Below are 24144 nucleotides of genomic sequence, written 5' to 3'. Positions count from 1 at the left end.
TAAAATAAAACAACATTAAAAAGTCCACGTCGTATGATGTGTTTATGCTCAGCAAAGTTCAGGCTATGATTTAATAATAATCAAAATTTTGATTTGTGTCAATCAAATTCATGAAATATGAGAAATTAGTAATTAGAATAATTATATTTTATATGGCACTTCTCCTATTTTCTAGTATAAGATTAATAAACTGAATTAGACAATTTATATTTCCATAATCCACGTTTATCATGAAATATCATTATTTTAATACAGAAAGTCTCTACATAGTCAAATAGAAATGTCAATGCTCTCTCTGTTCAAGTGCAGTCAAGTTTTAGGTCTGTGGCCATCCAAATGTCTCCAAGAACGCCAATACGACACCGTTCGACCAGCCAAATCCTGTCTGCTCAACAATCAACACCACATTAATATATTAAGCTCAGAAATAAGAATGACTAAATCATGCTCTTAATTTCACAATAAAAAAAAGTGCAGGTTGTGTGACAAAGTCATGTGCATATAATGTACAAGTTTACAAATTTGATTGAATTCGTTTCCTTATAAAAGAATTTTTTTTTTCTAATAAACAATAAGTAGTACTCCGGATTTCATCTTTCAAATAACAAATATTGAGGAAAATGAAATAACTTACTTGAGGTTTATATTCACCGCCGCCTCCGGTGGCTCCACATTTTCGTACGTCGTATTTTTCGTGCATTGCTCTCGTCTCCTTAAAAGCGACATAGTTGGTCTTGGTCCACTTGATAGCGATGTCTCGAGCAACCTGTGTAGCCCTTTCAGTTCCAGAATTCACAAGTCCTTCAGCAATCATGTGTTGAGTAGGTGCCCAACCATTTGGGAAATCCCTATATATGTGAAGTCATGTAATTAAACTAACCATACTAAACCAAAAATCTTCATTTTGTAGGACAAAATTTAAATCTACTCACCATTGTTGCCCTGATTCTATCAGAGATGTTGCAACTCCAGCAGCACAAATCAGACCACTCTTTTCAAGACTTGAGACTACTTCATCCACCAACTTACAATCTTCAATCACATACGATAAAGTTATTTGGTCAACGGTGTTTGTTACACATGAAGCATAAAAATTGGAAAATAGGTCAGATTCGTCCACAAAAATTAGTCTCTTTCGATTTTTAATAATATGACTTAATGTTTTTTTCTCTTTTTCTATCGAGACTATTAGTAGTGGACGGAACGAGTATTGTATTTGTGTGAAGGAGAATTACTGTACCTCATCCACCTAGTGCTGAAATCCATTCCAGATTCTGCAGCAGAAGCCATTTCCCTGTATAGCTTTTCTTTAGCACATTTGCTTGGCAGTTTAGAAGCTGTTTCTGTGTCCTGCAAACACAAATTTCTTGTTTGTTTTAGTACTATAAAATAATTTTATTATAAAGTTAGATACATAATATTAAAAAATCGTTTGACCGTTTTGTGCTACATAAAAAAATCTGATAATTTCATAACGAAATCCAAGAAATCGGAAGTTACCCGAGTTCCAAAAGTGGGGCTCCTTGAGCAATGCAGGAAGAGATTTTGAAACAATAGTCTCATCTTTTGTTCTATTGTAAATTTCTACAGAAGAGGAGGTTGGCTGCACAATAACCAAACACATTCATTGAAACAGTAAATGGAGTCGTGTGTGAGACTATCTCGTATCATTTTTTTACCTCCGGTTCGTGTAATAGGCACGTGCACCGTTGAGAGGATAACCGAATTCATTCACGAGTGAGATGAGATTATAGACCATCCCTTTAGCCGTCTCATGCATTTTACTAGCTAACAACCCCCTGCATCACAACACATTCTTCTCAAATCATAGGTTATGGTACTTACTAATGTAACAATGTTGATTGTTATACTTCATCCCTTCCATTTCCATTCAAAATTGTCTCTTCATTTCAGTTTGTTCCATGTGCAAATTAGTACTAGGATCCATCCATTGGATTTTTAGTAATTTTTCGAACAAACCTTTATACTGATATTTGCCTTTTATAATAAGACCAAGATAGCATATTTAGCATAATTTGTCAACAAATACATGAATTTCAGTCAAATCACGGTTGATTAAAAATTCATGATTTTAGATTATTTTGCAACCATCCCATGACCAAAAAATTTAGTGAAAATTATCTGATATGATAAAATTTTAGATTATTTAACGTCCATGAAACAATGTGGTTCATTTATATAGAACAAAACATCAATAATATTTTATACATTTAAAATCATCATTAATAATGGATTACACATGGATGGACGAACAATTCTAAATAAATTCAAATTTTATAGTAGCATTTAATTTTTATAATTATGATATGCAAATTTTTCGTAGAAACTTAACCAATACATCCAAAAAAATCATCACCAGATTTCAAATTCCGGATGTGAAGCCAAGTCAAAGTCATAATCATAAAGCATAAAAAGTTGTTTCTATCTTTGTTGTTCTTATCTAATTTTACATATTTACATCTCGTGAACCTTTTTTAATAGTACTACACGTCTCTAGTTAGATAGATATTACAAGAAAAATATATACAGTTAAATGTCATTATATTTGTCTATCTCAATATCTATAATCAACCACTAATAAAAAACAATAACCAAAAAAGACAAAAAGAAAAACTAACCTTATGATCCAATAAGAATCCCAATAATAAACCTCCCTGAACCGGGAACCGGGTATGATAACCGGGTTCTCCAACGGCAACAAAGTGTGAAACTCGGGCTTCTCAAGAACCCGGCCCGAAACCTTCCTACACAAATTCTTCCAAAGACTATGCACTTCCAAGGCCCAAGCCCTCACCTCTGGGCTCTCCACCTTCGGCAAGAAGCCTTCAGGCTCCGCCACGTAGTCAACCGGGCTGACAACCACCAAATCCTCCTTGGCCTCAGCCAGATACTCCTCTATGAACCGGTTCAATTCCTTAACCAGAACTGAACCGGATTCATTTCTCGGTAGCTTTTCGAAGGCGTCGACCGTGGCCGAGAGGTTTCGCTTGAGCGAGAGGTCTACGTAGAGCTTCGGGTCGAAGTCCTTCGGCCCGAAAGCCCGAAATGCGGTTTCTTGGAGGGTTACTAGAAATTTAACGAGCGGAGTTGTGGGGACGATCGGGCCCGGGTGTTTCGGGCCGCATGCATCGGATGTAACGGTGATGGTCATGATTGAGAGGATGAAGATGAAGATGAAGATGAAGATGAAGATGAAGATGAAGATGATCGGGCTCGATGATTTGCGTTTGTAACCCATGGGAAAGGCATGTTTGTTTTTGTGTGTGTTTATTTGAGACGAGAATGTGTATCTATCTGTATGTATTTTATGTATGAGACGAGAATATGGATTCGATGAGGGAATAAATTGCAGACAGCAAATTACAAAGCCGGCCCTAGGAACACTCGCAGCTTGAATTTATCAATCAATTTTTAGTCCAACTTTGATTCCATATATGTATGAATATTGAATTTTAAGAATTACATACAGACTTTTGGATTGGCTTTAATTTAATTTCAATATCGTGTGGGATAGATAGTCACATATTGTTGAATAGGAGGGTGATACGTACATTAATACATAAAAGAAAAATTATCAGAGAGATATATCATAAATGAGAATAATAAAAATATTTTTTCATCAAAAATCACTTCTCCATTTTCTGCAAAATGTGGTCGACACACAACACACATAAACATCACCTTTATGATGAACCGCTTTGACTTACATGATCTATATGGCTTAATCTCATCTGGCAGCAGGTAGTATCTATCTGAAGTCTTAGTCATATAAAACCATTTTTCGTATATGTGCACTACATTGTGCATTGTGTGATATTTTAGCATACCATTGTCTATGAGTGGTTGAATATGGCTTAGACCCCATCTCATTCTGGCAACTTTGTTTGAGGCAGTAAGTAGAGGCTTTATGGCATTAGTGTGTGGCCTGAGTTGATGTTCTTTCACAAACCTACCAACTGTGCTCTTGCTTACATCAAGTTTAGAAGCAAGCTTACGGATGTTAGATCTCTCCAGAACAGACAGATCTCTTACCTTGCCAGCATCAAGCTGGAATTTGTTTTTGTGCTCGTAGCCCTTAACTCTGTCTCTTATGTTGACAGGTACTCCACTCTGAATTTGGAGTTTTGCTTCTGCCCATATTCTCTGGCTGTCTTCCTGCATACTCCAAACTCTGTTGCTGCCTTTTGAATAGCTCCATATGGTACTTCTCCTGCCTGGCTCGATTGCAGCAGACTTTGAGCTAGCAGATTTTTTGTGGTGCTTGGTATTATGCGTGAGTCTCTTCCAGCAGGCTCCTCCTCTATAGCCCAGTAATGAAAATTTTCTGAGGGCACTAGTTTTAAAAATCTCATGTTGTAGTTAGAGCTAGTCCTTTTATAGATAGGTCTAGCTTGAATTTCCCTCCATTGTTGTGTGTATGAAATGGGGTTCCCTCCATTAGTTTGAATTGAATTCCCTCCTAAGTGTTGTGGGTAGTTGGGGAATTCCCTCTCAAAATGTATGGATTAGGGTGATAGCCCCTAAATTTGGAAATGTAGAGGCAGTTTTTATTTTGTGTGCTCATACATTAAATTTTTTTTGCAGACTTTTCAACCACTGTAGTTAATCAATTTTGCAGTCATTTTCACATAACATTTTTAATTACAGACAATTTGTTAAGTATACATGTTAATCACAAAAAAAATAGTTGAAAAAACTTTAATTACACCCTTTACACCTCATTTAAACAAGAATAAAAAATAGCATCCATGTGGGACCCAAACTCCACTACACTCCTTCATTTAATACAAAGTCAAACCACTTCTTAAAACCCGTGCCCGGTCAAACTGGTACAAATTTTGGGGGATGGAGGTAGTATTAAATTATATGAATTTGGAAGAAATATGAAAATAATCTTGTTTTTGAATACTCCATTAGTTTTTATATTTTGTTTAATTATAAGAAAATATAAATGCACTATAAAAGATCAAAAGTCCTTTTGGGTCGAACTGTGTGACATCTCGCTCACTAAAAAGTTTAAATTGGCAATGTCTATGCTATGGGAAACGATCAAACGAAGCGACGACAACCACTGGAATGTAGGCCGAGAAGTTTGAAGGGAAGAACGATTTTGGTTTATGACAGACCAAGATGAAAGTGATCTTGTTATGCAGGGTTTGGACGAAACATTGAATGTGGATCCATAGGCAAAAGTAACCGTGACTATGGCAAGGTTGATATGGGTGTCATTTGATTTTTTTTGGTTCCTATTTACTAATTTCACTAGATGAGAAGTTCAAACAATCTTGTAAAACATTAGTAAACGTGAACTAAAAGAAGAAATGGCAATCGTCAAGAATTACCATTAGATGGTCCAGCTTGTTTGTTGGTTTGCTTTGAAAAAGATGAATCCCACAGTTTTCCATTTTTTTAAAAAATTACCCAATTTTCAATTTTCGGACATGGACGGCTTACTTTTATTGGATCATTTGTAACTAACAAATACTTTTATGGCGCATCTTTGAAAAGCATGGATTATTGTAGATCATTTGTAATTAACAAATACTTTTATGGCGCATCTTTGCAAAGCATGGGTTATCTCTACAATAATCAATGCTTAAGATTCACACAGCACTTATAATTAACTAATGCAATTTTTTTATTCAAGTTTCGATTATTCAAATTATATTTTGTTGTCTTCTTCCTTAATGTTTTACATTTTGTATATTATATATTATTTTTTTTTAATTTATTACATTATTTTAACTAAATGAATTTTATAGTTTCAAAATCCTAATATGTTTTCAAATGCATGAATCAAATTTTCCAAGAATTAAATTCTTAAGAAGAATTATTCAAAGAATAATTTTTGTATATTACCGAGTTTATGTTACCAATTTTACAGTATAAAAATGTGTCTTCCACTATGAAGACTATTTTTGTGGACATAGTGATAGATTGAGGTCCTCCCAACTAGTATAGAATAAAACAGTTGCAACAGTAGTATCAATATGTAGGCTTCAAAATGACATGATTCTCTTGCTTGCATTACATCATAGACTCAAACCTCAAATGCCTCGACCTTGTTTACTTCCCTCCGAAGACTGCTCAGAAAGATACCTAGATCACACAGAAGACAATATCAAATGAAGACAGATCAACTGAAATCTCAAAACCCAGATGATAAGCACTGAAACAACTTATATCCTTACTTTCCAGTATAAAGTCCTGCAGTGTACCAAGCCCTCAGAACCACATCAAGATCTGTTGTAGACTTGCTTTCGGGAGATTGCCCAGTTTCGACACCCAGCTCTTTATATGTCCCTAAAATTCACCATAAGGAACAGAGTACATTGCTTAGGAAGGCAACAATACAACATTGGTTATGAGATTGTGAACTAAAAAAAAACTCAATAAGGCTAATCAATTTAAATTGCAGAATTCATCAAATTCTTAAATTGATGATACAAAAATACTGTTCCGTGTTTTCTAATTTTTTTTGTTGGGTCACTTCTTGGAAGTATGGAAAAGTAAGTTTCAGGAGGAATATTTCCATAAACAAAATTTTAATTAATCATCCAAAGCATATAAATAATGCACGAAACATGTACGGATTAAAACAATTGAAAACATCTCACCTCCATTTGCTTCCTTTGTTAATGCAAGTGCTTTTTCAGCAGCGGCCATCGCCATATTAACAAAATCAGGATCCTTTTTAGGCTCAGAATTGGCATTCGGAGAACATTTTGCAAGACAAGTTGTATGAATATAGTTACCGTCAGAACAAGCAGCAGGTGATGAATTACGTGGAACAACCCAATTTTGACAGCCATATGGGCAGCTACAAGCTACAGTTTCATAGGGTTGAGGAACAGATGCTTGATACTCTTCAGTCATGGATGTACTGGAAAAGGGATATTGATTATTCCAATTACTGTATTGGTTAAGTTGCTGGAAAATATGCTGCCTCTGATTCTCAATCTCATAATATTTGTTCATCAACTTGGTATACTCTTCTGAACCATCCGAATAGCATGATGCCTCATTTTGATGTTTTATATCCGTTGAGGCCGTATTTTGGCATTGGGAAACTGATGTAGTAGCAGAAATGTCATTGGTGGGTGGAACAGGGTACTCGTGAATATTGAAAAAGCCAACACATTTTGCAGAAGAACCTAACTCCAAAGGAGAATCTTCCGTGCTTACTAACGTCTCTGCAGGCTCCACGACCTGTGTTTTGGTTTCCAGCCCATTTAAAAGGCTGTCATCATTCTGGACAAATCTTCATCACATAACAAGAAAGTTTAGCATCAAATATGTTATAGATGAATATAGCTCTCAGTCTCAGATGCTTTGCAATTGAAGTTATAAAAGCACTATGCTCATACTAAAGAAGAGAACTTTCCAGCTTACGCATCTGAAAGAGAAACTATTGGGCATATACATGTAAGTTTGAAGTTCAAAATTTAAACAACATCACCAGAATTTGATAAAGTTAAGGTTGTTCTCAAGAATTCCATCACAGCTATAGATGTTCAATAATTTATCATCCATATGATGAAAACAATAACTGCAAAAACCACTATTTATATCTGGACTGAACTGAATCAACAGGCCCAAGCAAAAGCCTTTCAACATAATACTACTTAATAAACAAAATAGCATGTAATGAAATAATATAACTGAAAGGTAAATAAAGCAAGCCTAAACAGGCTTCCCTGACATCTTATTGCGCCGTGAATACACCTCCAAAGATGCACTCAGAGCACTGCTATAGAATTCTGTTACGAGAACATCTACTCTAATAGAGTGTTGCACTTGATTAGCGGAAACCCATTCCCAAAAAACAATGACATCCCTGAGGAATCTTTTACAAATCTCGTTGGCAGATTTTAAACTCAAATCGAATCGAACTAAGAGAAAGCCTTCAGGATTACATGAACAAGTATATATGGTTCTTAACAAGTCCATAACAATCTATTTTCGTGCGATACGGCCTACTATAGTTCAAAAAGTTCTACAGTTTGTCTATAGGGGGGCAAAGCTTGTCTAACATGCAGTAAAAAGTTAATAATGCTAAGATTAGCCATAATTACAGAGAGCGCAGTATAAACAACGGAGGCATAAGACATAAGAAAGGTTGAGCTAAATTGCCATATTCATTTCCTCATTACGTAACTGATACGACAGGTAACTGGTGGAAACAACTTAATCTTTTCTAAAACTCGCAGTTCCTATTTTTCTCATACATCAAATTGATGCCCTAGTTTTTACACTAAACTAAAAAACAAGATTTAATTAGCATATTTTGTTTCCTACTTTCATTAACATCATCATAATCATCATAGGCATATAAAAATTGCAACAAATAAATCACATCAAAGTAAATATTAGTGCAAGCACACTCACTCCGAGTTTGAGCCACACTCAATGCTTCCATTATCAGCTCCAGCGCCTGGTAAATTTTCCTCGGCATTAATAATGGCCTTCTCTCCACTGTTTACATTCATCGCCTGCATTGGAAAACGAAAATCATTAATACAAAACAAATTTTCAGCCGGTGCTTAGAATAAAGCATGGAGGTTTGCCTTGTATTTGGTAACGGCGTGGTCGAAGGCTTTAATTAGGGCAGAGTCGTCCCAAATCTCTCCCTCTTTCCCCATGACTTGTGTTCTGTTCCACAATCGTGATGGGAAAAAATGATGGACTTGAAGCGGAGAGAAGAATCGGCAAAGCTAGGAGCGGCGGCGGATGAACTGTCAGGGTGTCCACTATAAGGTGGACCCGCCCAATAACCCCGCCCCAGTTTTGTGTCCATAGCCCCGGATTTTTTGTCCATAGCCCCAAAATTCTATTTCCGGCCTATAGTGGACACCTCCAATAGCCCCCAAATTTTATAATCAACTTTCATTCTATTAATGTTTCAAGTAATTACGAAAAAATTTATCGGGATATACGTACGTAGACGAAGTCGACTATACGAATTAAGAATAAAAATAAAATTTAACTTTAAATTAAAATACAAATTAAAATAAAAATTAAAATTAAACACACTAATTTAAAATTAAAATTAAAAGTGAACACTACATTGAATCTAGTACAAATCACTACCAAGTTTACGCAACGCCACCACCTCCCCTACGTGCCCACACTTCTTCAATCAAATCCACCTGCAGTATGTTATGTGATGTGGTCCTGCGCATATCCGCGAAGCGTTGGATCAAATATTCATTGCTCCGTGGTACGCCCATCTCGATGGGCGCGGAGGCGACACCGTGACTTGTACTTGCGCCCTCTTCCGGCGCCCATCGCTCTGCCGCAAATCCTTCATCTTCTATTATCATATTATGCAATATGATACAAGCTAACATAATATTGGCGACATCATCTTCGTGCCAAACTCGTACCGGACACCGTATTATAGCCCACCGCGATTGGAGGACACCAAAAGCCCGCTCAACGTCCTTCCTAGCACTCTCTTGTTTGCGCGCGAAATATTGTTTCTTCAGTCCTACTGGCTGGCGGACAGTCTTCACGAATACGGGCCACCGAGGATATATTCCATCTGCCAAATAGTAGCCCCTACTGTACTGCGTACCGTTGGCTACGAAGCTGATATCTGGTCCCTCACCCCGGCACTCCTCGTTGAAGAGCGGCGACGACTGAAGAACATTGATGTCGTTGTTCGAACCCGCCACGCCGAAATACGCATGCCAGATCTTCAGACGGTAGTCTGCAATGGCTTCCAGTATCATCGTTGGATGTTTGCTTTTGAATCCAGTAGTGAACTGGCCTTTCCATGCCACGGGGCAGTTCCTCCACTCCCAATGCATGCAATCGATACTTCCTAACATTCCTGGGAAGCCGTGCACCGCCCCGTGCATATCCAGTAGGTGCTGACACTCATCCGGTTTGGGCTTCCGTAGAAACTCCCCACCGAAAATTTCCCGGATCCCCTTACAGAACTGCCTAAGCACTGTGAGGCTAGTCGTCTCACCCATCTGTAGGTATTCATCGAACATGTCCGCTGGTCCGGCGTAGGCAAGCTGTCGGATTGCAGCGGTGCACTTCTGTTGTGTGGACAGCCCGATCCGGCCAGCCGCATCACGCCGGAGAGTGAAGCATCGGTAATGCTCAGCCAAATTCGTCGCTATATAGTTGAACAGCCGCTGTGACATCCTGAATCTCCGGCGGAATATCTCGGGTGGATAACGGGGGTTATCCACAAAGTAATCATCCATTAGACGTTGGTGAGCAACGACGTGGTCTCGTGGGATTGTCCGCCGATGAGTAATGGTGCGAGGGATCGGATCCTCCGCAGCCTCCGCCTCCTCTGCCAAACCGGCTGCTACCTGCTGGGCGGCCTGGTGTTGCATCTGTTGAAGCATAGCATTCCAGTTGTCTCTCCACATATTGTTCATTTCCGACCCAAAATTGTAGTGAGAGAAATTTGTATAGATGTTGTATTGGAATGGTGTGAAAATAATGAATGGAGTGGGGTGTATTTATAGGTGAATTGAAGTGTAAAAAAAAAAAAAAAATCGGAAAATCGCCAGCCGCGGCGGTTGTCCTCCGCTATAGGAGGCGCGCCTATAGGCGCGGCTATAGGGACGCACGCCGCGTCCTCGCCCCGCACGCGGCTATCCCGCATCCGCCGCCTCCCTCCCCCCTCGCCGCGTCCACCTCCGAGGCGGACACCCCCCTCACTATGATAGCCGCGCCTTTCTCCCCCCTCCGCCCCCAATCGCGGCGACCGCCGCGGCGTGTCCATAGTGGACACTCTCAAGGCGACACTGATTCCTCGTTTTATCTAACTTACACACTCCTATTTAAATTCAATGTTCATTTTTAAAAATTTATCTCAGTTAAATTCTCATTCATTTTATTGTCCGTCACATTTTTCCTATTTTATTATACTACTGCTAAACAATTGCACTTAAAATCAAAAGTCATTTAAGAAGATCATAATATTTATTAAAAGTTTGGATAATTTTTATCATAAAAATATAGTAACCTACGTGTAATATTGTTAATATTTTCAATAAAACTATAACATTGTCTATTAATTCTAATGTCATTTAATTCAAATGATGATATCCACTTACGATTTTCCTACCATCGTATCAAATATAATTTGAAGTCGTACTATAGTTACAAGCAAATCTGAATTACATAATTTTTATAAATTAATTATTAAAATTACTATTAATATATTATTTGTATTTTGTCTCATATCGGTGATGTAACATAGCCTAGCTTAGTCTCTTGTACTATATACTAGTACCACACCCGTGCGATGCACGACTCGATTTAATTTCATCACAATGAATTCACATTTTGAATCAATTACTTGAAATCATATACAATTACATTATTTAAGAATTAAAAATCACAAATATGTAAAACAATTTAAATGTACAATCCAAAAACACAAATAAAGCAACTTTAGAATTCGACAATCGCATACACATATTTAAGATGTCGAAAAAGATAGATGCTATATGTACAAATTTATGTACATTTATCACTAACCCCAAATTACTAAATTAATAAAATTAAAATTATAAAATTCCAACCACGTTCTCTAACCTCACGTTTTTGTCTTCCTTGTTTTATTTAAATCTAATTTTGTAGTATGTACTAAAATGTGACTTGAAAGGCTCCTTTAAGATAATGTAGTATTGTGTCAATGTCGTCTATAAAACATTCTAGAATCAATTTTCAAACTTTAAATAAATCCACGAATATGATTTTATAATTCAATTGTGATCATTTTTAAAGAATCTTTTTTGTTTCCCTATAATCTATCCCTATTATTATTTATTAATCCATGAATATTATTTTATAATTTAATTGTGATCATTTTTTAAGAATCGTTTTTTTTAACAAATACAATTCAATTATAGTTTGTGACCAAATTTTAAAGAATACGTGTTTTGTTTGTACATAAAAATAAGAGGAATTTATTCAAAACCTTTTCACTTCCCCACTTAAATGATAATAATCATATAAAACTTTTCACTTCTCCAAATTTATAAAATCAAATATCGATTGTAACATATATACATTTACTCAATTTATTAAAATTAGATTGTCCAGCTTTCTTTCTAGTCTTCTTATTTTGCAATATTTATTACATTCAATGAGAGCTGTGAAATTGCCGTTGCGATATACAGATTCTTATAAAAAAAAGAATTTAAATTAAATTACCATTTTTACTTTACAATGACAATCTTGTAAATATCCCCAAAACTCCCCTTTTACTCCATTTTTTCAGAAAAACGGTTGTTTTTAGTTTAAGTTTTAATATGACCCGCTTAGTAAAAACAAATGAAGGAAGTTAGGATTCAGCTAAAATATAAATACATGGAAAATAATACTGTACATTATTTTTGTAAAATGGAAAAATGACTCTGACCGTGAGACTAAAAAATAAAGCAAATTTACATCACACAAAACAAAACAAAAAACCTAAAGAATGTATAATTACCACTTCTCCTAATGAGATTTAAGATATTGTTTATCAAAAGCTTTAATTTAAGATTGCACTGTTGAGACACTTCCTAGTCGAGCTTCATTTCATTGCAATATAGTGACCCTACACTAAAAACCCTAACCTTGAAACCTAATCCTAAACATTTAACTTGTCCAGAGCCTTTGTCCTAGCGGCAATGAGTTTAGACATTATTGTAAGAGGTGTCGAGTTCGAGCCCTCTTGACATCAATTGTAATTTCCTCCTTTCTATAGGAGTTTATTTGTAATTTCCTCCTTCTTAATATAGAAGTTTCTTTTAAAAAAAATCATAAACCTTGAACTTTAAAATATACTCATCATGACCAATAAATGAGCCAAACATCAATAAAATTCTCTCTCCGTCCCAGTTCGATTTTACTTTGTTGATCACTTATTCTATTTTGGGCGGAAAAAAATAATTTAATGTGAGATGCGATATGAAAAAATATAGTGGAAGACAGTTAACGGCATAGGAAGAGTCCATAGATCCCACCTATTCAGAGGCCAGACAAACAGTTGATTACTATTTACGACAATTTAGCCAACAAAAAAACAGTTTTATGTAAATAATAATATCTAATTTAAAATATAAATACCCACAAAACTAAACCCTAAACTTAAAATCATTTTGACTTCCCTTCACTCATGACGTGATTTTATTGCAATTATATGACATTTATGATAATTTCCCTCAAAACTCTCATTCTATTTATGTATATAATATCAAGTTATTATCTGCAGAAAACATAAAATAAAAAATTATTTATTAAAATTAACACATAAATATTGATTAAAATATTTTGGATATCCAATACAAAATATGTAATCACATTACACGAATAACTAAGCATATGCAAGTTCAAAAGTGATACACCATCAACAAAAAAATGAAAAAAACGTAAATAAAATTCCGTATGAAAATTACTACAAAACATTAATTTATAAGTTTTGGAGGATATTCCACTTCTTTGAGTTCCTCCATGACGACGACGAATGCGATTTAGACGCTGAGCAGGATGACTCATCGCCTCTCTCTCCCATTCAGCGGCGGCGTGCTGAAGCCTCTCCACCCGTATTCCGCTGGCGTCATGAATGTCACAATCAGATTGAAATTTATAGATGATTTTGTAGCTTTTGGTATTCTCAAAATGACTTTTAGTGTCCCAAATCCTAATATCCACTATTATAAATTAAATGCATCATAATTATTTGGACCTTTCAAATAGGATTGGTTGACTACATAAAAAGATTAGTAACCGTCTAACCGATAAAACGCCACTTCATAAAAAAGATGAAAAACAAGACTGATATATAATTACAATATCATTAACAAAAGTCAAGTTTAATGAAATTATAATTTAAAATTTAAAATGGCAGTTTTGTAAATAACTCCAAAACTCCTCAATTACGAAATCTTTAAAATAATAAGAATTCAAATAAGAATAAAAAATCACTTATGACAAATTATTGATGAATGAAAAATAAAAATAAAAATGTAACATGATTTTAATTAGTGAATTATTGATTGATCGGCAATTAATGAGATCAATGAATCTCAAATTGCCAAATTCATTTTTTATTTATGAGATTGATGAGATTAATGGTCATTTAGAAAAATGAGACCAATTAACGGTTAAATTGTTAATTGATTGACAATTACTGAGATTAATGGGTATCAAATTGGCAATTCATTCTTAATTTATGGGATTGGTAAATTAATGAGCCATTTAATAGTCTAAACTATTCAATAAACTAATTAAACCAACAAAATGTACACCAAGAGTTTAAAATTCATTAGGTTAAAAACAATTTGCCTACATAATACTCCGCCTCATTTTATCTCTCTCCCAACTCCTGATTTCGTCAATCACTTTGTTCTGCAGTGATCACACCGCCGTTGAAGAGCTCCTCCGTAGAGGGAGATGCGTTTCCCAAAAATCGAGATCATCATCTCCGGCAGCATTCACATCTAATTTAGGCGTACCCGACTTTTCCTCCCATTTAAATGGCACCACCGCATGTGTTGGTCAGAGGAATTTTGATTGAAAGAATTATTTTGTGAAGAGTATTTATAGATATTTTACTTTGTGGAGTACATACCAAGAGTCCTTTTGATTTAACTGACTTTTCATCCTTTTTATTTCAATGTTAATGAATATTGATTGTAAAGTAAGGAAAAAATTAATGTGTTAATAGAATTAGCGTTAGAATGAAGACCAAACGGTATTTCTTTTGTTATTACTTATTACCTAGCTATTTTTATTTGATTTCATTATTCATAATGACATTAAAAGTGACTGAGGTGTGCTAGTAGCTAAAGCAACGGAAGTTTAATTGTACAAGTTCTTTAACGAAATCAATTTTTATTAAATTTTAAATTTTAAATTAAAATGGTAGTTTTGTAAATATCTCCAAAACTCTCCTTTTATAGATATATATAGACATATAGACATGTGGCCTATGTTGAATAATAATATATACTACTATTTTCTCCACTATGTCTCTATATTTTACTATTCTACATGGTACTAGAGCGGATTCGAATCCGTCACTAGTTTAGTCTCCCAAAAAAATTTAGGGTTTCAAAATTTGGGGGTTTTTTCTTTCTCAGATGTTGATGCTTTGTTCTGCTCCTGCCCCGCTGCCTACAACTATTTTTTGATGTTCTGTTGCTTTGCAATTATCCGTGCTCTGCAATTATCTGTCTGCTGCTCTGCCTGTTGCTCTGCACTACTGCTATTATCTTCATCTGCCTGCTACTCTACTGTTGCATCTGTCTGATGCTATGTTCTACTGCTACTACTTTTATTCTACTCCTCCTATAGCTGTGCTTCTGCTACATTTCTACTACAGCTATTATCCTATCCACTCCTGCTACAATCTCTCTTTATCTTGTCTGATTTTAGACCGCATATCGAAACCACCATTAAGGCGCCAAGTTCTTCATCTACTACTAATGTCTCTACCTCTGTAGCTGCGTTTGTTGTGTCTCCTAGTAAGTCTTAGATGTTCGATTCAGGTGCATCTACTCATATTACTGGTGCAAAATCCCTTTTCACATCTTTTTCTCATTCCTCTCTTCCATCTTTTCATCTTTTGTGAATCTCATAGTATAATTCATCAAACCTCTTGCTCTCACACTTCTCAACAAAATGGGGTAGCTGAGCGCAAGTAACGTCATGTTTTAGATGTTGCGCGTACTCTTATGTCTCACATGCATGTGCCTAAGTATCTATGGTCTGATGTTGTTATTACTGCATGCTTTCTTATTAATAGGATGTCATCTAGTGTGTTGCATGGGGATATTCCTTTTTCGTGTCTTCTTCCTGATAAACGTCTTTATCATATTCCTCTTCGCATTTTTGGGTGTACTTGTTTTGTTCATGATCTTACTCCTGGGTTGGATAAGTTGTCCCCTCGCTCTATTAAGTGTGTTTTTCTTGGTTATTCTATAACCAAAAAGTGATATCGATATTTTGACCCTCTTACCCAACGTCATTATATCTCTGCAGACGTCACCCTCTTTGAGTTTCAGCCTTATTTTACTCATTCTCAAACTAAACCAACCAGTCAGTTAAATCCTACTTCTTTGCCTGCCCAAACTTTTGTATCTCCTCTGCCTTCTGCTCATCCTTTACAGGTCTATACACGACGCCATCGACCTGAAACAGCCCCGAAGCCCCTGAAACAGTACCTACATGCTCATGTCCACTGCCATAATCATCTTCGCCTCCAGCTTATGAAGATCCAGCTCTTCCTGATGAGTTACCCATAGCCATTCGCAAAGGTAAACGTACTTGTACCACCAATCACCCCGTGTCTAATCATGTTTCCTTTACTCGATTGAGTGCTCCTTTTCGTGCCTTTGCTCTTTGTCTTTTATCTACAGTTATTCCAACTTCTTACCAAGAGGCACTTAAACACCCTTTATGGCGAGCCGTTATGGATAAGGAGATGCGAGCTCTCTTGATTCGTGGTACTTGGATATTGGTACATGCCCCTAATTCGGTAGATATTGTATCTTGTCGTTGGGTGTTTACCATAAAATTTCTTGCTGATGGTAGTATTGATCGATACAAAGCTCGGCTTGTGACCAAAGGGTGCACACAAACTTATGGTATTGACTACTTTGAGACGTTCTCGCCTATTGCTTGTATGGTGATTTGACTCTGACGGTCTTTATGGAGCAACCTCCAGGGTATGTTGCTCAGGAGGGAATGCTACTAGGCATGCACACAGGTCGAAACCGGCGGTTCACGGTTCATCATGAACCGGAACCGGCCCGCCAAGGGTCCCGGCGATTCCGGTTCAAAAAACTACCGGTTCACGAGGCGGTTCAAAATCACCGGTTTTTTGCCTGAACCGCCGTTTCCGGGCCGGTTCGGCGGTTCATAAATTATTATTTTTTTGCATTTCTTCTCGTTTTAGTGTTTATTTCAACGAGACTACAAGTCACAAGTCACAACTTATAAGTTACAATTTACACTTAATGTTGGACTTGAGCTTTTGGGTTGAAAGAGAGCGTATTGGATGATTCTCTTTTATAGCTACATGTTCTTGGATCTGTTGCTCTTTCTTTCAATGTGAGATAAAACTTCTTATTTATAACTACATGATACATCTCCATCATCTTTATTTATATTAGTTTATATCTTAACTATCTTCTATTATTATAACTTAACAATAAATATAATTACATAAAGTATTATTCTTTAATTCTTTATCATTATCGATTTGTTTGTGTATAAGTTTATGTGTATATTAACTAATAAATACCATTATAATTTATACACATTAAGAGAATAATTATTATAAAAATTGTATTAATCTAGTGATAACTATAATATGAATAATTATTTATCTATATACAAATCATATTACTCAATAATTGTTTATTCTTATCTATCAAGAATATATTCACAAATAATAATTTTATTTATATAAATTATACTACATATATTAGAATAACAACTATTATACAAAATCATACTATTAGTCTACTACTAATATATAAACTATATTATACCACTAAACATTCATTCTTTAGTTATCTATTTTTATCATTATTATACCATTTATATTAATTGTTATTTTTTTCACATTTAATCAATATATTGAGAAAAATTAACAACATACTTACATTTAAATCCAATTATTTGAACACGTCCACATTCTATAAATATACAAATTATTAGCAACATGCAACATTCAAATTTAATTAAACTATTCTAGTTGATGCTATTATTATGTATAAATTTGTCTTAGAAAAAGAATCATAACAAAAATAAAGATAAAGTTAGTGAATAATAAAATGTAGTAAAAAATAAAGAAAAGTGGAAACAATAAAAGTTTTGTATCCCGCATTGGAAAAAGATGAATGAATGATCTAAACATGTAGTTATAAAAGAAAATACTTCAACATATTTTGTCTCACATTGAAAGTGAAATAAAAAATATTCAAGGATGTCTCTATAAAAGAGAAACAACCAAGAATGGTTTCTTAGAATTCTTAAAAGTGAGCACATTTAAATCCAATTATTATTATTATTTGAACACATCCACATTCTATAAATATAGAAATTATGAGCAACATGCAACATTCAAATTTAATTGAACTATTCTATTTGATTCTATTATTATCTATAAATTTGTCTTAGAAAATGAATCATAACAAAAATAAAGATAAGGTTAGTGAATAATAAAATGTAGTAAAAAATAAAGAAAAGTACAAAACAAATGAAAGTTTTGTATCTCACATTAGAAAAAGATGAATGAATGATCTAAACATGTACTTATAAGAGAAAATAATTCAACATATTTTGTCTCATATCGAAAGTGAAACACAAAATATTCAAGGATGTCTCTATAAAAGAGAAACAACCAAGAATGGTTTCTTAGAATCATAGGCCCAACAAATAAATATGGGCTATTATGAAATTATTGTATTTATTTATTTGTGAAAATTGATTTTTATATATAAAAATGGATTGTATAATTAATAAATTTTTTTAAAAAAATTTATTGAGCCGACGGTTCGAATCAGTGAACCGTCGGTTATGGTTCGTGATTTTTCCGAACCTGAACCGCCGGCCGGTTCGAACCGCCGCCGCTGGCCGATTCCAGTTCATGAACCGGCGATTCCGAACCGCCGGTTAACCGGCGGTCCGGTTCGGTTTGTGCATGCCTAGATGCTACTAAGGTTTGTTGTCTCAAAAAGGCAATTTATGGCCTTAAACAAAGTCCCAAGGCTTGGTTTGATAAGCTTAGTAGTGTTCTTGGAACTATTGGTTTTAAGAAATGCAAGTCTGATCATTCTGTCTTTGTGTGACATCAAACATCGGGTATTGTCATTCTCATTGTGTATGTTGATGATATACTCATATCTAGAAGTGATGTTCGTGAAATTGAGGAAACTAAGAAATATTTGCATCAACATTTTGTCATCAAGGATCTGGGGCGTCCTAAGTATTTTTTGGGAAGTGAAATTGCACACGGAAATTCTGGAGTGTCTCTATCTCAGTAAAAGTATGCTACATATTTATTGAAAGAAATTGGATACTAGGAACAAAACCTGTTGATACTCCTATGGAGGTTGATCCAAGTGTTTGGGATGATAGTGGAGAATTTTTGGAGGATAAAGCTAAGTATAGACGTCTAGTTGGAAAACTTATCTATTTGACAGTAACAAGGCTTGATATTTCCTTTGATGTTGGTTTAGTCAGTCATTTTCTGGATAAGCCTAAGCAAGTTCACTGGGATGCTGTTATTCGAATTCTTCAATATATCAAGAAATCTCCCGGCAAAAGATTGTTATTTAAAAAGAATGGGCATCTAAAAATTGAAGGATATTCAGATGCTGATAATGCTGGTTCTAAGTCTGATAGAAAGTCTACTTATGTATATTGCACCTACTTGGGAGGAAACCTGGTAACTTGGCGAAGTAAGAAACAACATATTGTTGCGAGATCGTCTGCCGAGGCCGAGTATAGAGTTATGGCTCATACTGCTACTGAGATGATTGAAGTCAAGAATCTACTTGGAGAATTGAGATTCACTTTCAATGAACCTTTACCGATGCATTGTGATAACCAAGCTGCAGTCTATATTGCGAATAATCCGATTTTTCATGAGAGGACTAAACATATTGAAGTTGATTGTCATTTCATTAGAGAGTGTGTTCGAATCAGACAATTACTATTCCTTTCACTTCATCATCTAACCAGATTGTTGATACATTTACAAAACCGTTGTCTATGAAGCGTTTCTCAAAACTCTGTACCAAGATGGACATGATCAATATATATGATCCAGTTTGAGGGGGAGTGTTAATATATTATTTGTATTATGTCTCACATCGGTGATGTGACATAGCCTAGCTTAGTCCCTTGTACTATATATGTGCATATGTTAAATAATACTAATATATACTACTACTTTCTTCACTATGTCTTTATATTTTACTGTTCTACAATTACATATATCTATTTTATCAAAATTTATGAGTTTTTCAATAATTTTTTGTTATTTAACAATAACTGAAGGCTGAAGCTTAAAAATAAGTAAGAGTAGTGGTACTATTTTTTTTTCAATTGAGCTAGTCAATTTATACTACTATGGAGTAGTATAAATTATCGGTTTTTAATCAAATTTTGACGAATTAATGATTAGAAAATCAATATAGTTAAAGAGATAATTTAGTGATCATCTGCAAATAGGGGTATGCATTCGGGTTTCGGTTCGGTTTTTTGCTAAAACCGAACCAAAACCGAAAAACCGAATTTAGTTCAAAATCCAAACCGAACCGAACCCGAAAAAACCGAAAACCGGACTTAAAAAACCGAAAAAACCCGAACAAAACCGAAAAACCCGAAAAAAAAAACCAAAAAACCTGAAAAAAATAAATATAATATAAATATATATTTATATATGTGTATTTTATTTTATTTTATATATACTAATAGAATATTTATATATAATATAAAATTAATAATATATATAATATATATTATATAGTAGAATATATTAAAAGAATATATATATTATATATAATATAATATATTAAATTAATAGAATATATATAATTCGGTTTTTTGGTTTTTCGGTTTTTTTCTTCGCCCGAACCGAACCGAACCGAAAAACTGAAATTTTTTTATTTTTAAAACCGAACCGAACCGAAAAACCGAAAAAACCGAACCGAATTTCAAAATTTCGGTTTGGTTCGGTTTGGATATTCGGTTTCCGGTTTTTTTTGCTCACCCCTATCTGCAAATTAGTAGTAGAATTTAGTTGTCGCTTTTTTTTGTTGAAATGAAATGAGATAAGCTTATAGTATATTACTAGTAAGATGGAAGAATGCATTTCAATTTCCATATTATCTTGAAAATGGCCACAACACTGAGCTTCATCTCTCCCATTCTCTCTCGTCGCTCTACACAAAACCTCTTGTCATTTCGAACACAATGTTTCTCCTTTTCATGTGTTTCATTCCCCTCAATCTCACCCGCTGCTTGTCAAAATCATGGCCGCATAGTCCCCTGCAGCATCAACCCCACTTTCTCCACAAATGCAACTCAATACGAGGTAATTCATCAATATTCATTCTTTACAGTTGCACCAATTTATATTTCCATCTGTTGGGGAAGTTGGGCAATTGTAAGTTTCTGCAATTTATATTCTTTACAGTCACACCAATTAGAAGGAACAATATTGTAGTATCTTATACCAATTGATGTATTATAAATTTCCCCAATATTAAAGTGGCAAGTCCAATTCTAAATGAGTACTAGTATATGATTGATACTGTATGAATATATGGGTGATGCTTGAATGCAGTTTAGTGATGATTCGTCTGAGGTAGAGTTGAGACTGGAACTCGGGGAAGAAAACATAAGTCCAGGGGAAGTTTATGTGGATGCAACTGAGAAATCTTTGGTAATAAGAGTGCAGTCTTCTGGATACACAAAAACTCTCTTGGATACTCATAATCTATATGGAATGATAAAGCCTTCTGAGATGATATGGTAGTATTTGGCATTTGCTATTGCTAACTCAACCCTCCCCCCAATGCCTACAACTATATCATATTATCTTCTTCAACAGGTACATAGATGACACCCAGCTTGTAGTTAACTTGAAAAAGCAAGATCCAGAACTAAAATGGCATGACATCGTGGAATCTTGGGAGTCATTAACTACTGGAGTCGCCCAACTGCTGAAAGGAACATCAATCTTTTTAGTTGGAGAATCAACAGAAATCAACAACAGTGTTGCTCGAGAATTAGCAGTCGGCCTTGGGTATGTGCCCCTTTTGTTTTAACTAGAAAATATTACTGCAGATGTTAATAGAATGGCTGGCTTTAATGTGAACAGTCAACCTTAATCTTTCTCCTTGCTTCATTGCATCTCGTCTTCTAGTGTTTAGCATGTTTAAAACTATTATTGCTAGGCGCTAGCTGGTGGCTTGGCCTGCTCTCTTTATCTTTACAGAGAGTTTCATGTTTCTTTGTGACAGATACTCTCCACTTTGCACAAAGGAGCTTCTTGAAGCGTATTCCAATCAAACTATTGATACATGTATGTGAAGATCCTCCCTCTGTGTGTGTGTGTGTTTTTTTTGTGTCTGTGTGGCGTGCGCTCACACATATGGGAAACAGAATGTTTGATTGTTTGTAATACTATATAATAAAGTCAATTCACCTTGGATATCTGAAGTGACTAATCAAAAGCTCATGCAATGTGAGTAGAAGATGGAATATTTAATGAAATGATTGGAAATTCGTAATTGTTTCCTGAGTATGGACTAAATGTGGATTAGTTGAACTATGCAAAGAAAACATGTCAAAGTGCCTTCACTAGTTCAAGTCCTTCTTGACACCATAAACTGTTGAAAATATTCCACTAATAACTGTAAACAAGTCTTCCAAATAATACTGCATTGATACTGCTTATGATCTGTTTGTGTGGGTTTCTTTTTCTTTTAAAACCACAGTCTCTATATAATTAATGGGAAATGCTATTCTGATCCGGATATGTATTAATCATCTACAAGACTTCAGAATAACGCCATCAGGCTTTAGCAATCAGTGAAATATTTGGATGATCTCTTTATCTGCGTGACTTTTGCTTTAGATATACAAACACTTGTTTTTGGGGTAATATATGATCATGTTTGCATGTCATTTATTTGTCATGTGCCCTCTGTAAAGGAAGACTTGCAACGAGCTAAATGGAAGTGTCATTTCCCTGCCGTATATCCATCCCCTTTTGGAATCTTAATCTAGCACTGGATTTATCATTTTATCACATAAAATATTTACTTTCCTTGTCTACCCTTGTATTTCATTCTAATGTTCTTTTCCCAGGTTCTTAATTCCTTGCTTATTCTCAAACTTCAAAATTTCCTAGCTGCTTCACATCTTGTAAATGATTGTCTTGATATTGAACTGTGGTGCTTAATAATTCTAGGATGCGTTGTTTCATCTATTGTGAGAATCTTGTGCAATAGCATTTATTCTCCTATAATTTGGTCGAGTTATTCCAGGGAAGGACGAGGAAGGATCTGATTCTGTCGCAGAAGGGGAAGCTGCAATATTAGATAGTCTTAGTAGGTAAGATTCTTACACGCATTCATATTTAGAGTTATTGGTTGAGCAATGCCGTCTTCTACAATAACTTATTGGATGTTTAGACATTGCAAAGCCTAACTGTATCGTAAGTCCAGTCAAGCAAGAGTAGTTGTCGCAACATTAGGAGGGAAGCATGGCGCTGCCAGGAGACCTGGAAAATGGCGGCATCTCTTTGCAGGATTTACAATTTGGCTGTCGCAGTCTGAAGCAACAGGTGATTAATCATTCCCACTCTTTTTGTAATATTATCTTATAAAGGGCATGCTTTCTTACTAGAGTTGGAATGTCTGAAAAGTATAATGGAAGCTCTTTCATAGATCTCTAAATATATCTAAAATATGAATGGCATTTGCTGATTCACCACCAGTTTCTTTGTGCCTTCACTCGGAGACATCATTTCAAAACTGGGTGTTTTTAGGTCTTTTTAGTCAGTTCATTTGCTCGTATCTTTTTTGTGCGGATGTGCAACCCTGCAATATTTTCTTCGAAAATAGCAAACATAATATGATATCCTGCTATCTAATACTACCAGATGAAGAGTCAGCAAAAGAAGAGGCCAGGAGGGATATTGAATATGGTCTCCGAGGCTACACTAATGCTGAAGTAGTAGTGAAGCTCCAAGGTTGGGATGCCACTTACACCAAATCCGCGGCTCAGGCATCACTCAGTGCTCTTAAACGATTGGTTTTGTCCGATAAAAACATTACAGGTACCTGTTTTCTTTTGACCTCTGTCCCCTCCAGAGTGCATCTCATCAAAGAGAACGTACCTATAGTCATTTGTAGAGTCCATTTCTCATCATCTGTTTTTGATCTTCCAGGTAAAAAAAGTCTGTATGTCCGACTTGGATGCCGAGGTGATTGGCCGGATATTAAACCTCCTGCTTGGGATCCGGCAACTGCTTCTTGAGTTATTCATTCAGCTTCTTGTGTTATTCATTCAGCTTCATAAATGTTGACGAATTCCAATGTTCAATATTATAGCATGTCTACAATTTATGAAAAA

General features: G+C 35.2%; 3 protein-coding genes and 1 pseudogene across 4 annotated transcripts; 2 read left to right on the top strand and 2 right to left on the bottom strand.

The window, feature by feature from the left end:
• Nucleotides 1–299: 299 nt before the first annotated feature.
• Nucleotides 300–3355, bottom strand: LOC121801115 (annotated as a pseudogene).
• A 2496-nt stretch (nt 3356–5851) lies between these two features.
• LOC121801559 lies at nt 5852–8748 on the bottom strand. 2 transcript variants are annotated; one of them, XM_042201073.1, is made up of 6 exons: nt 8589–8748; nt 8410–8513; nt 6777–7282; nt 6639–6668; nt 6213–6324; nt 5852–6120 (listed from the first exon to the last, which is right to left on the bottom strand). In XM_042201073.1, exons 1-6 carry the CDS (start codon nt 8661–8663, stop codon nt 6069–6071), a joined length of 879 nt encoding a protein of 292 aa, XP_042057007.1. In that variant the 5' UTR covers nt 8664–8748; the 3' UTR covers nt 5852–6068. The 2 variants fall into 2 exon arrangements, with proteins under 2 accessions (XP_042057007.1, XP_042057006.1); XM_042201072.1 differs by having other exon boundaries at nt 6639–7282.
• A 10351-nt stretch (nt 8749–19099) lies between these two features.
• On the top strand, nt 19100–19830 carry LOC121801114 (secreted RxLR effector protein 161-like). Its single transcript, XM_042200573.1, has 2 exons — nt 19100–19663; nt 19738–19830. The coding sequence occupies exons 1-2, from the start codon at nt 19100–19102 to the stop codon at nt 19828–19830; spliced, it is 657 nt and encodes a 218-aa protein (XP_042056507.1).
• A 1029-nt stretch (nt 19831–20859) lies between these two features.
• On the top strand, nt 20860–24144 carry LOC121799890 (probable inactive shikimate kinase like 2, chloroplastic). The gene is made up of 8 exons (XM_042199405.1): nt 20860–21094; nt 21347–21534; nt 21614–21808; nt 22026–22087; nt 23055–23121; nt 23235–23353; nt 23672–23848; nt 23960–24144. Exons 1-8 carry the CDS (start codon nt 20867–20869, stop codon nt 24046–24048), a joined length of 1125 nt encoding a protein of 374 aa, XP_042055339.1. The 5' UTR covers nt 20860–20866; the 3' UTR covers nt 24049–24144.

Source organism: Salvia splendens, chromosome 4 (genome assembly GCF_004379255.2).
Source record: "Salvia splendens isolate huo1 chromosome 4, SspV2, whole genome shotgun sequence".
Classification (NCBI taxonomy): domain Eukaryota; kingdom Viridiplantae; phylum Streptophyta; class Magnoliopsida; order Lamiales; family Lamiaceae; genus Salvia; species Salvia splendens.
This window is presented reverse-complemented; position numbering and strand designations above follow the sequence as displayed.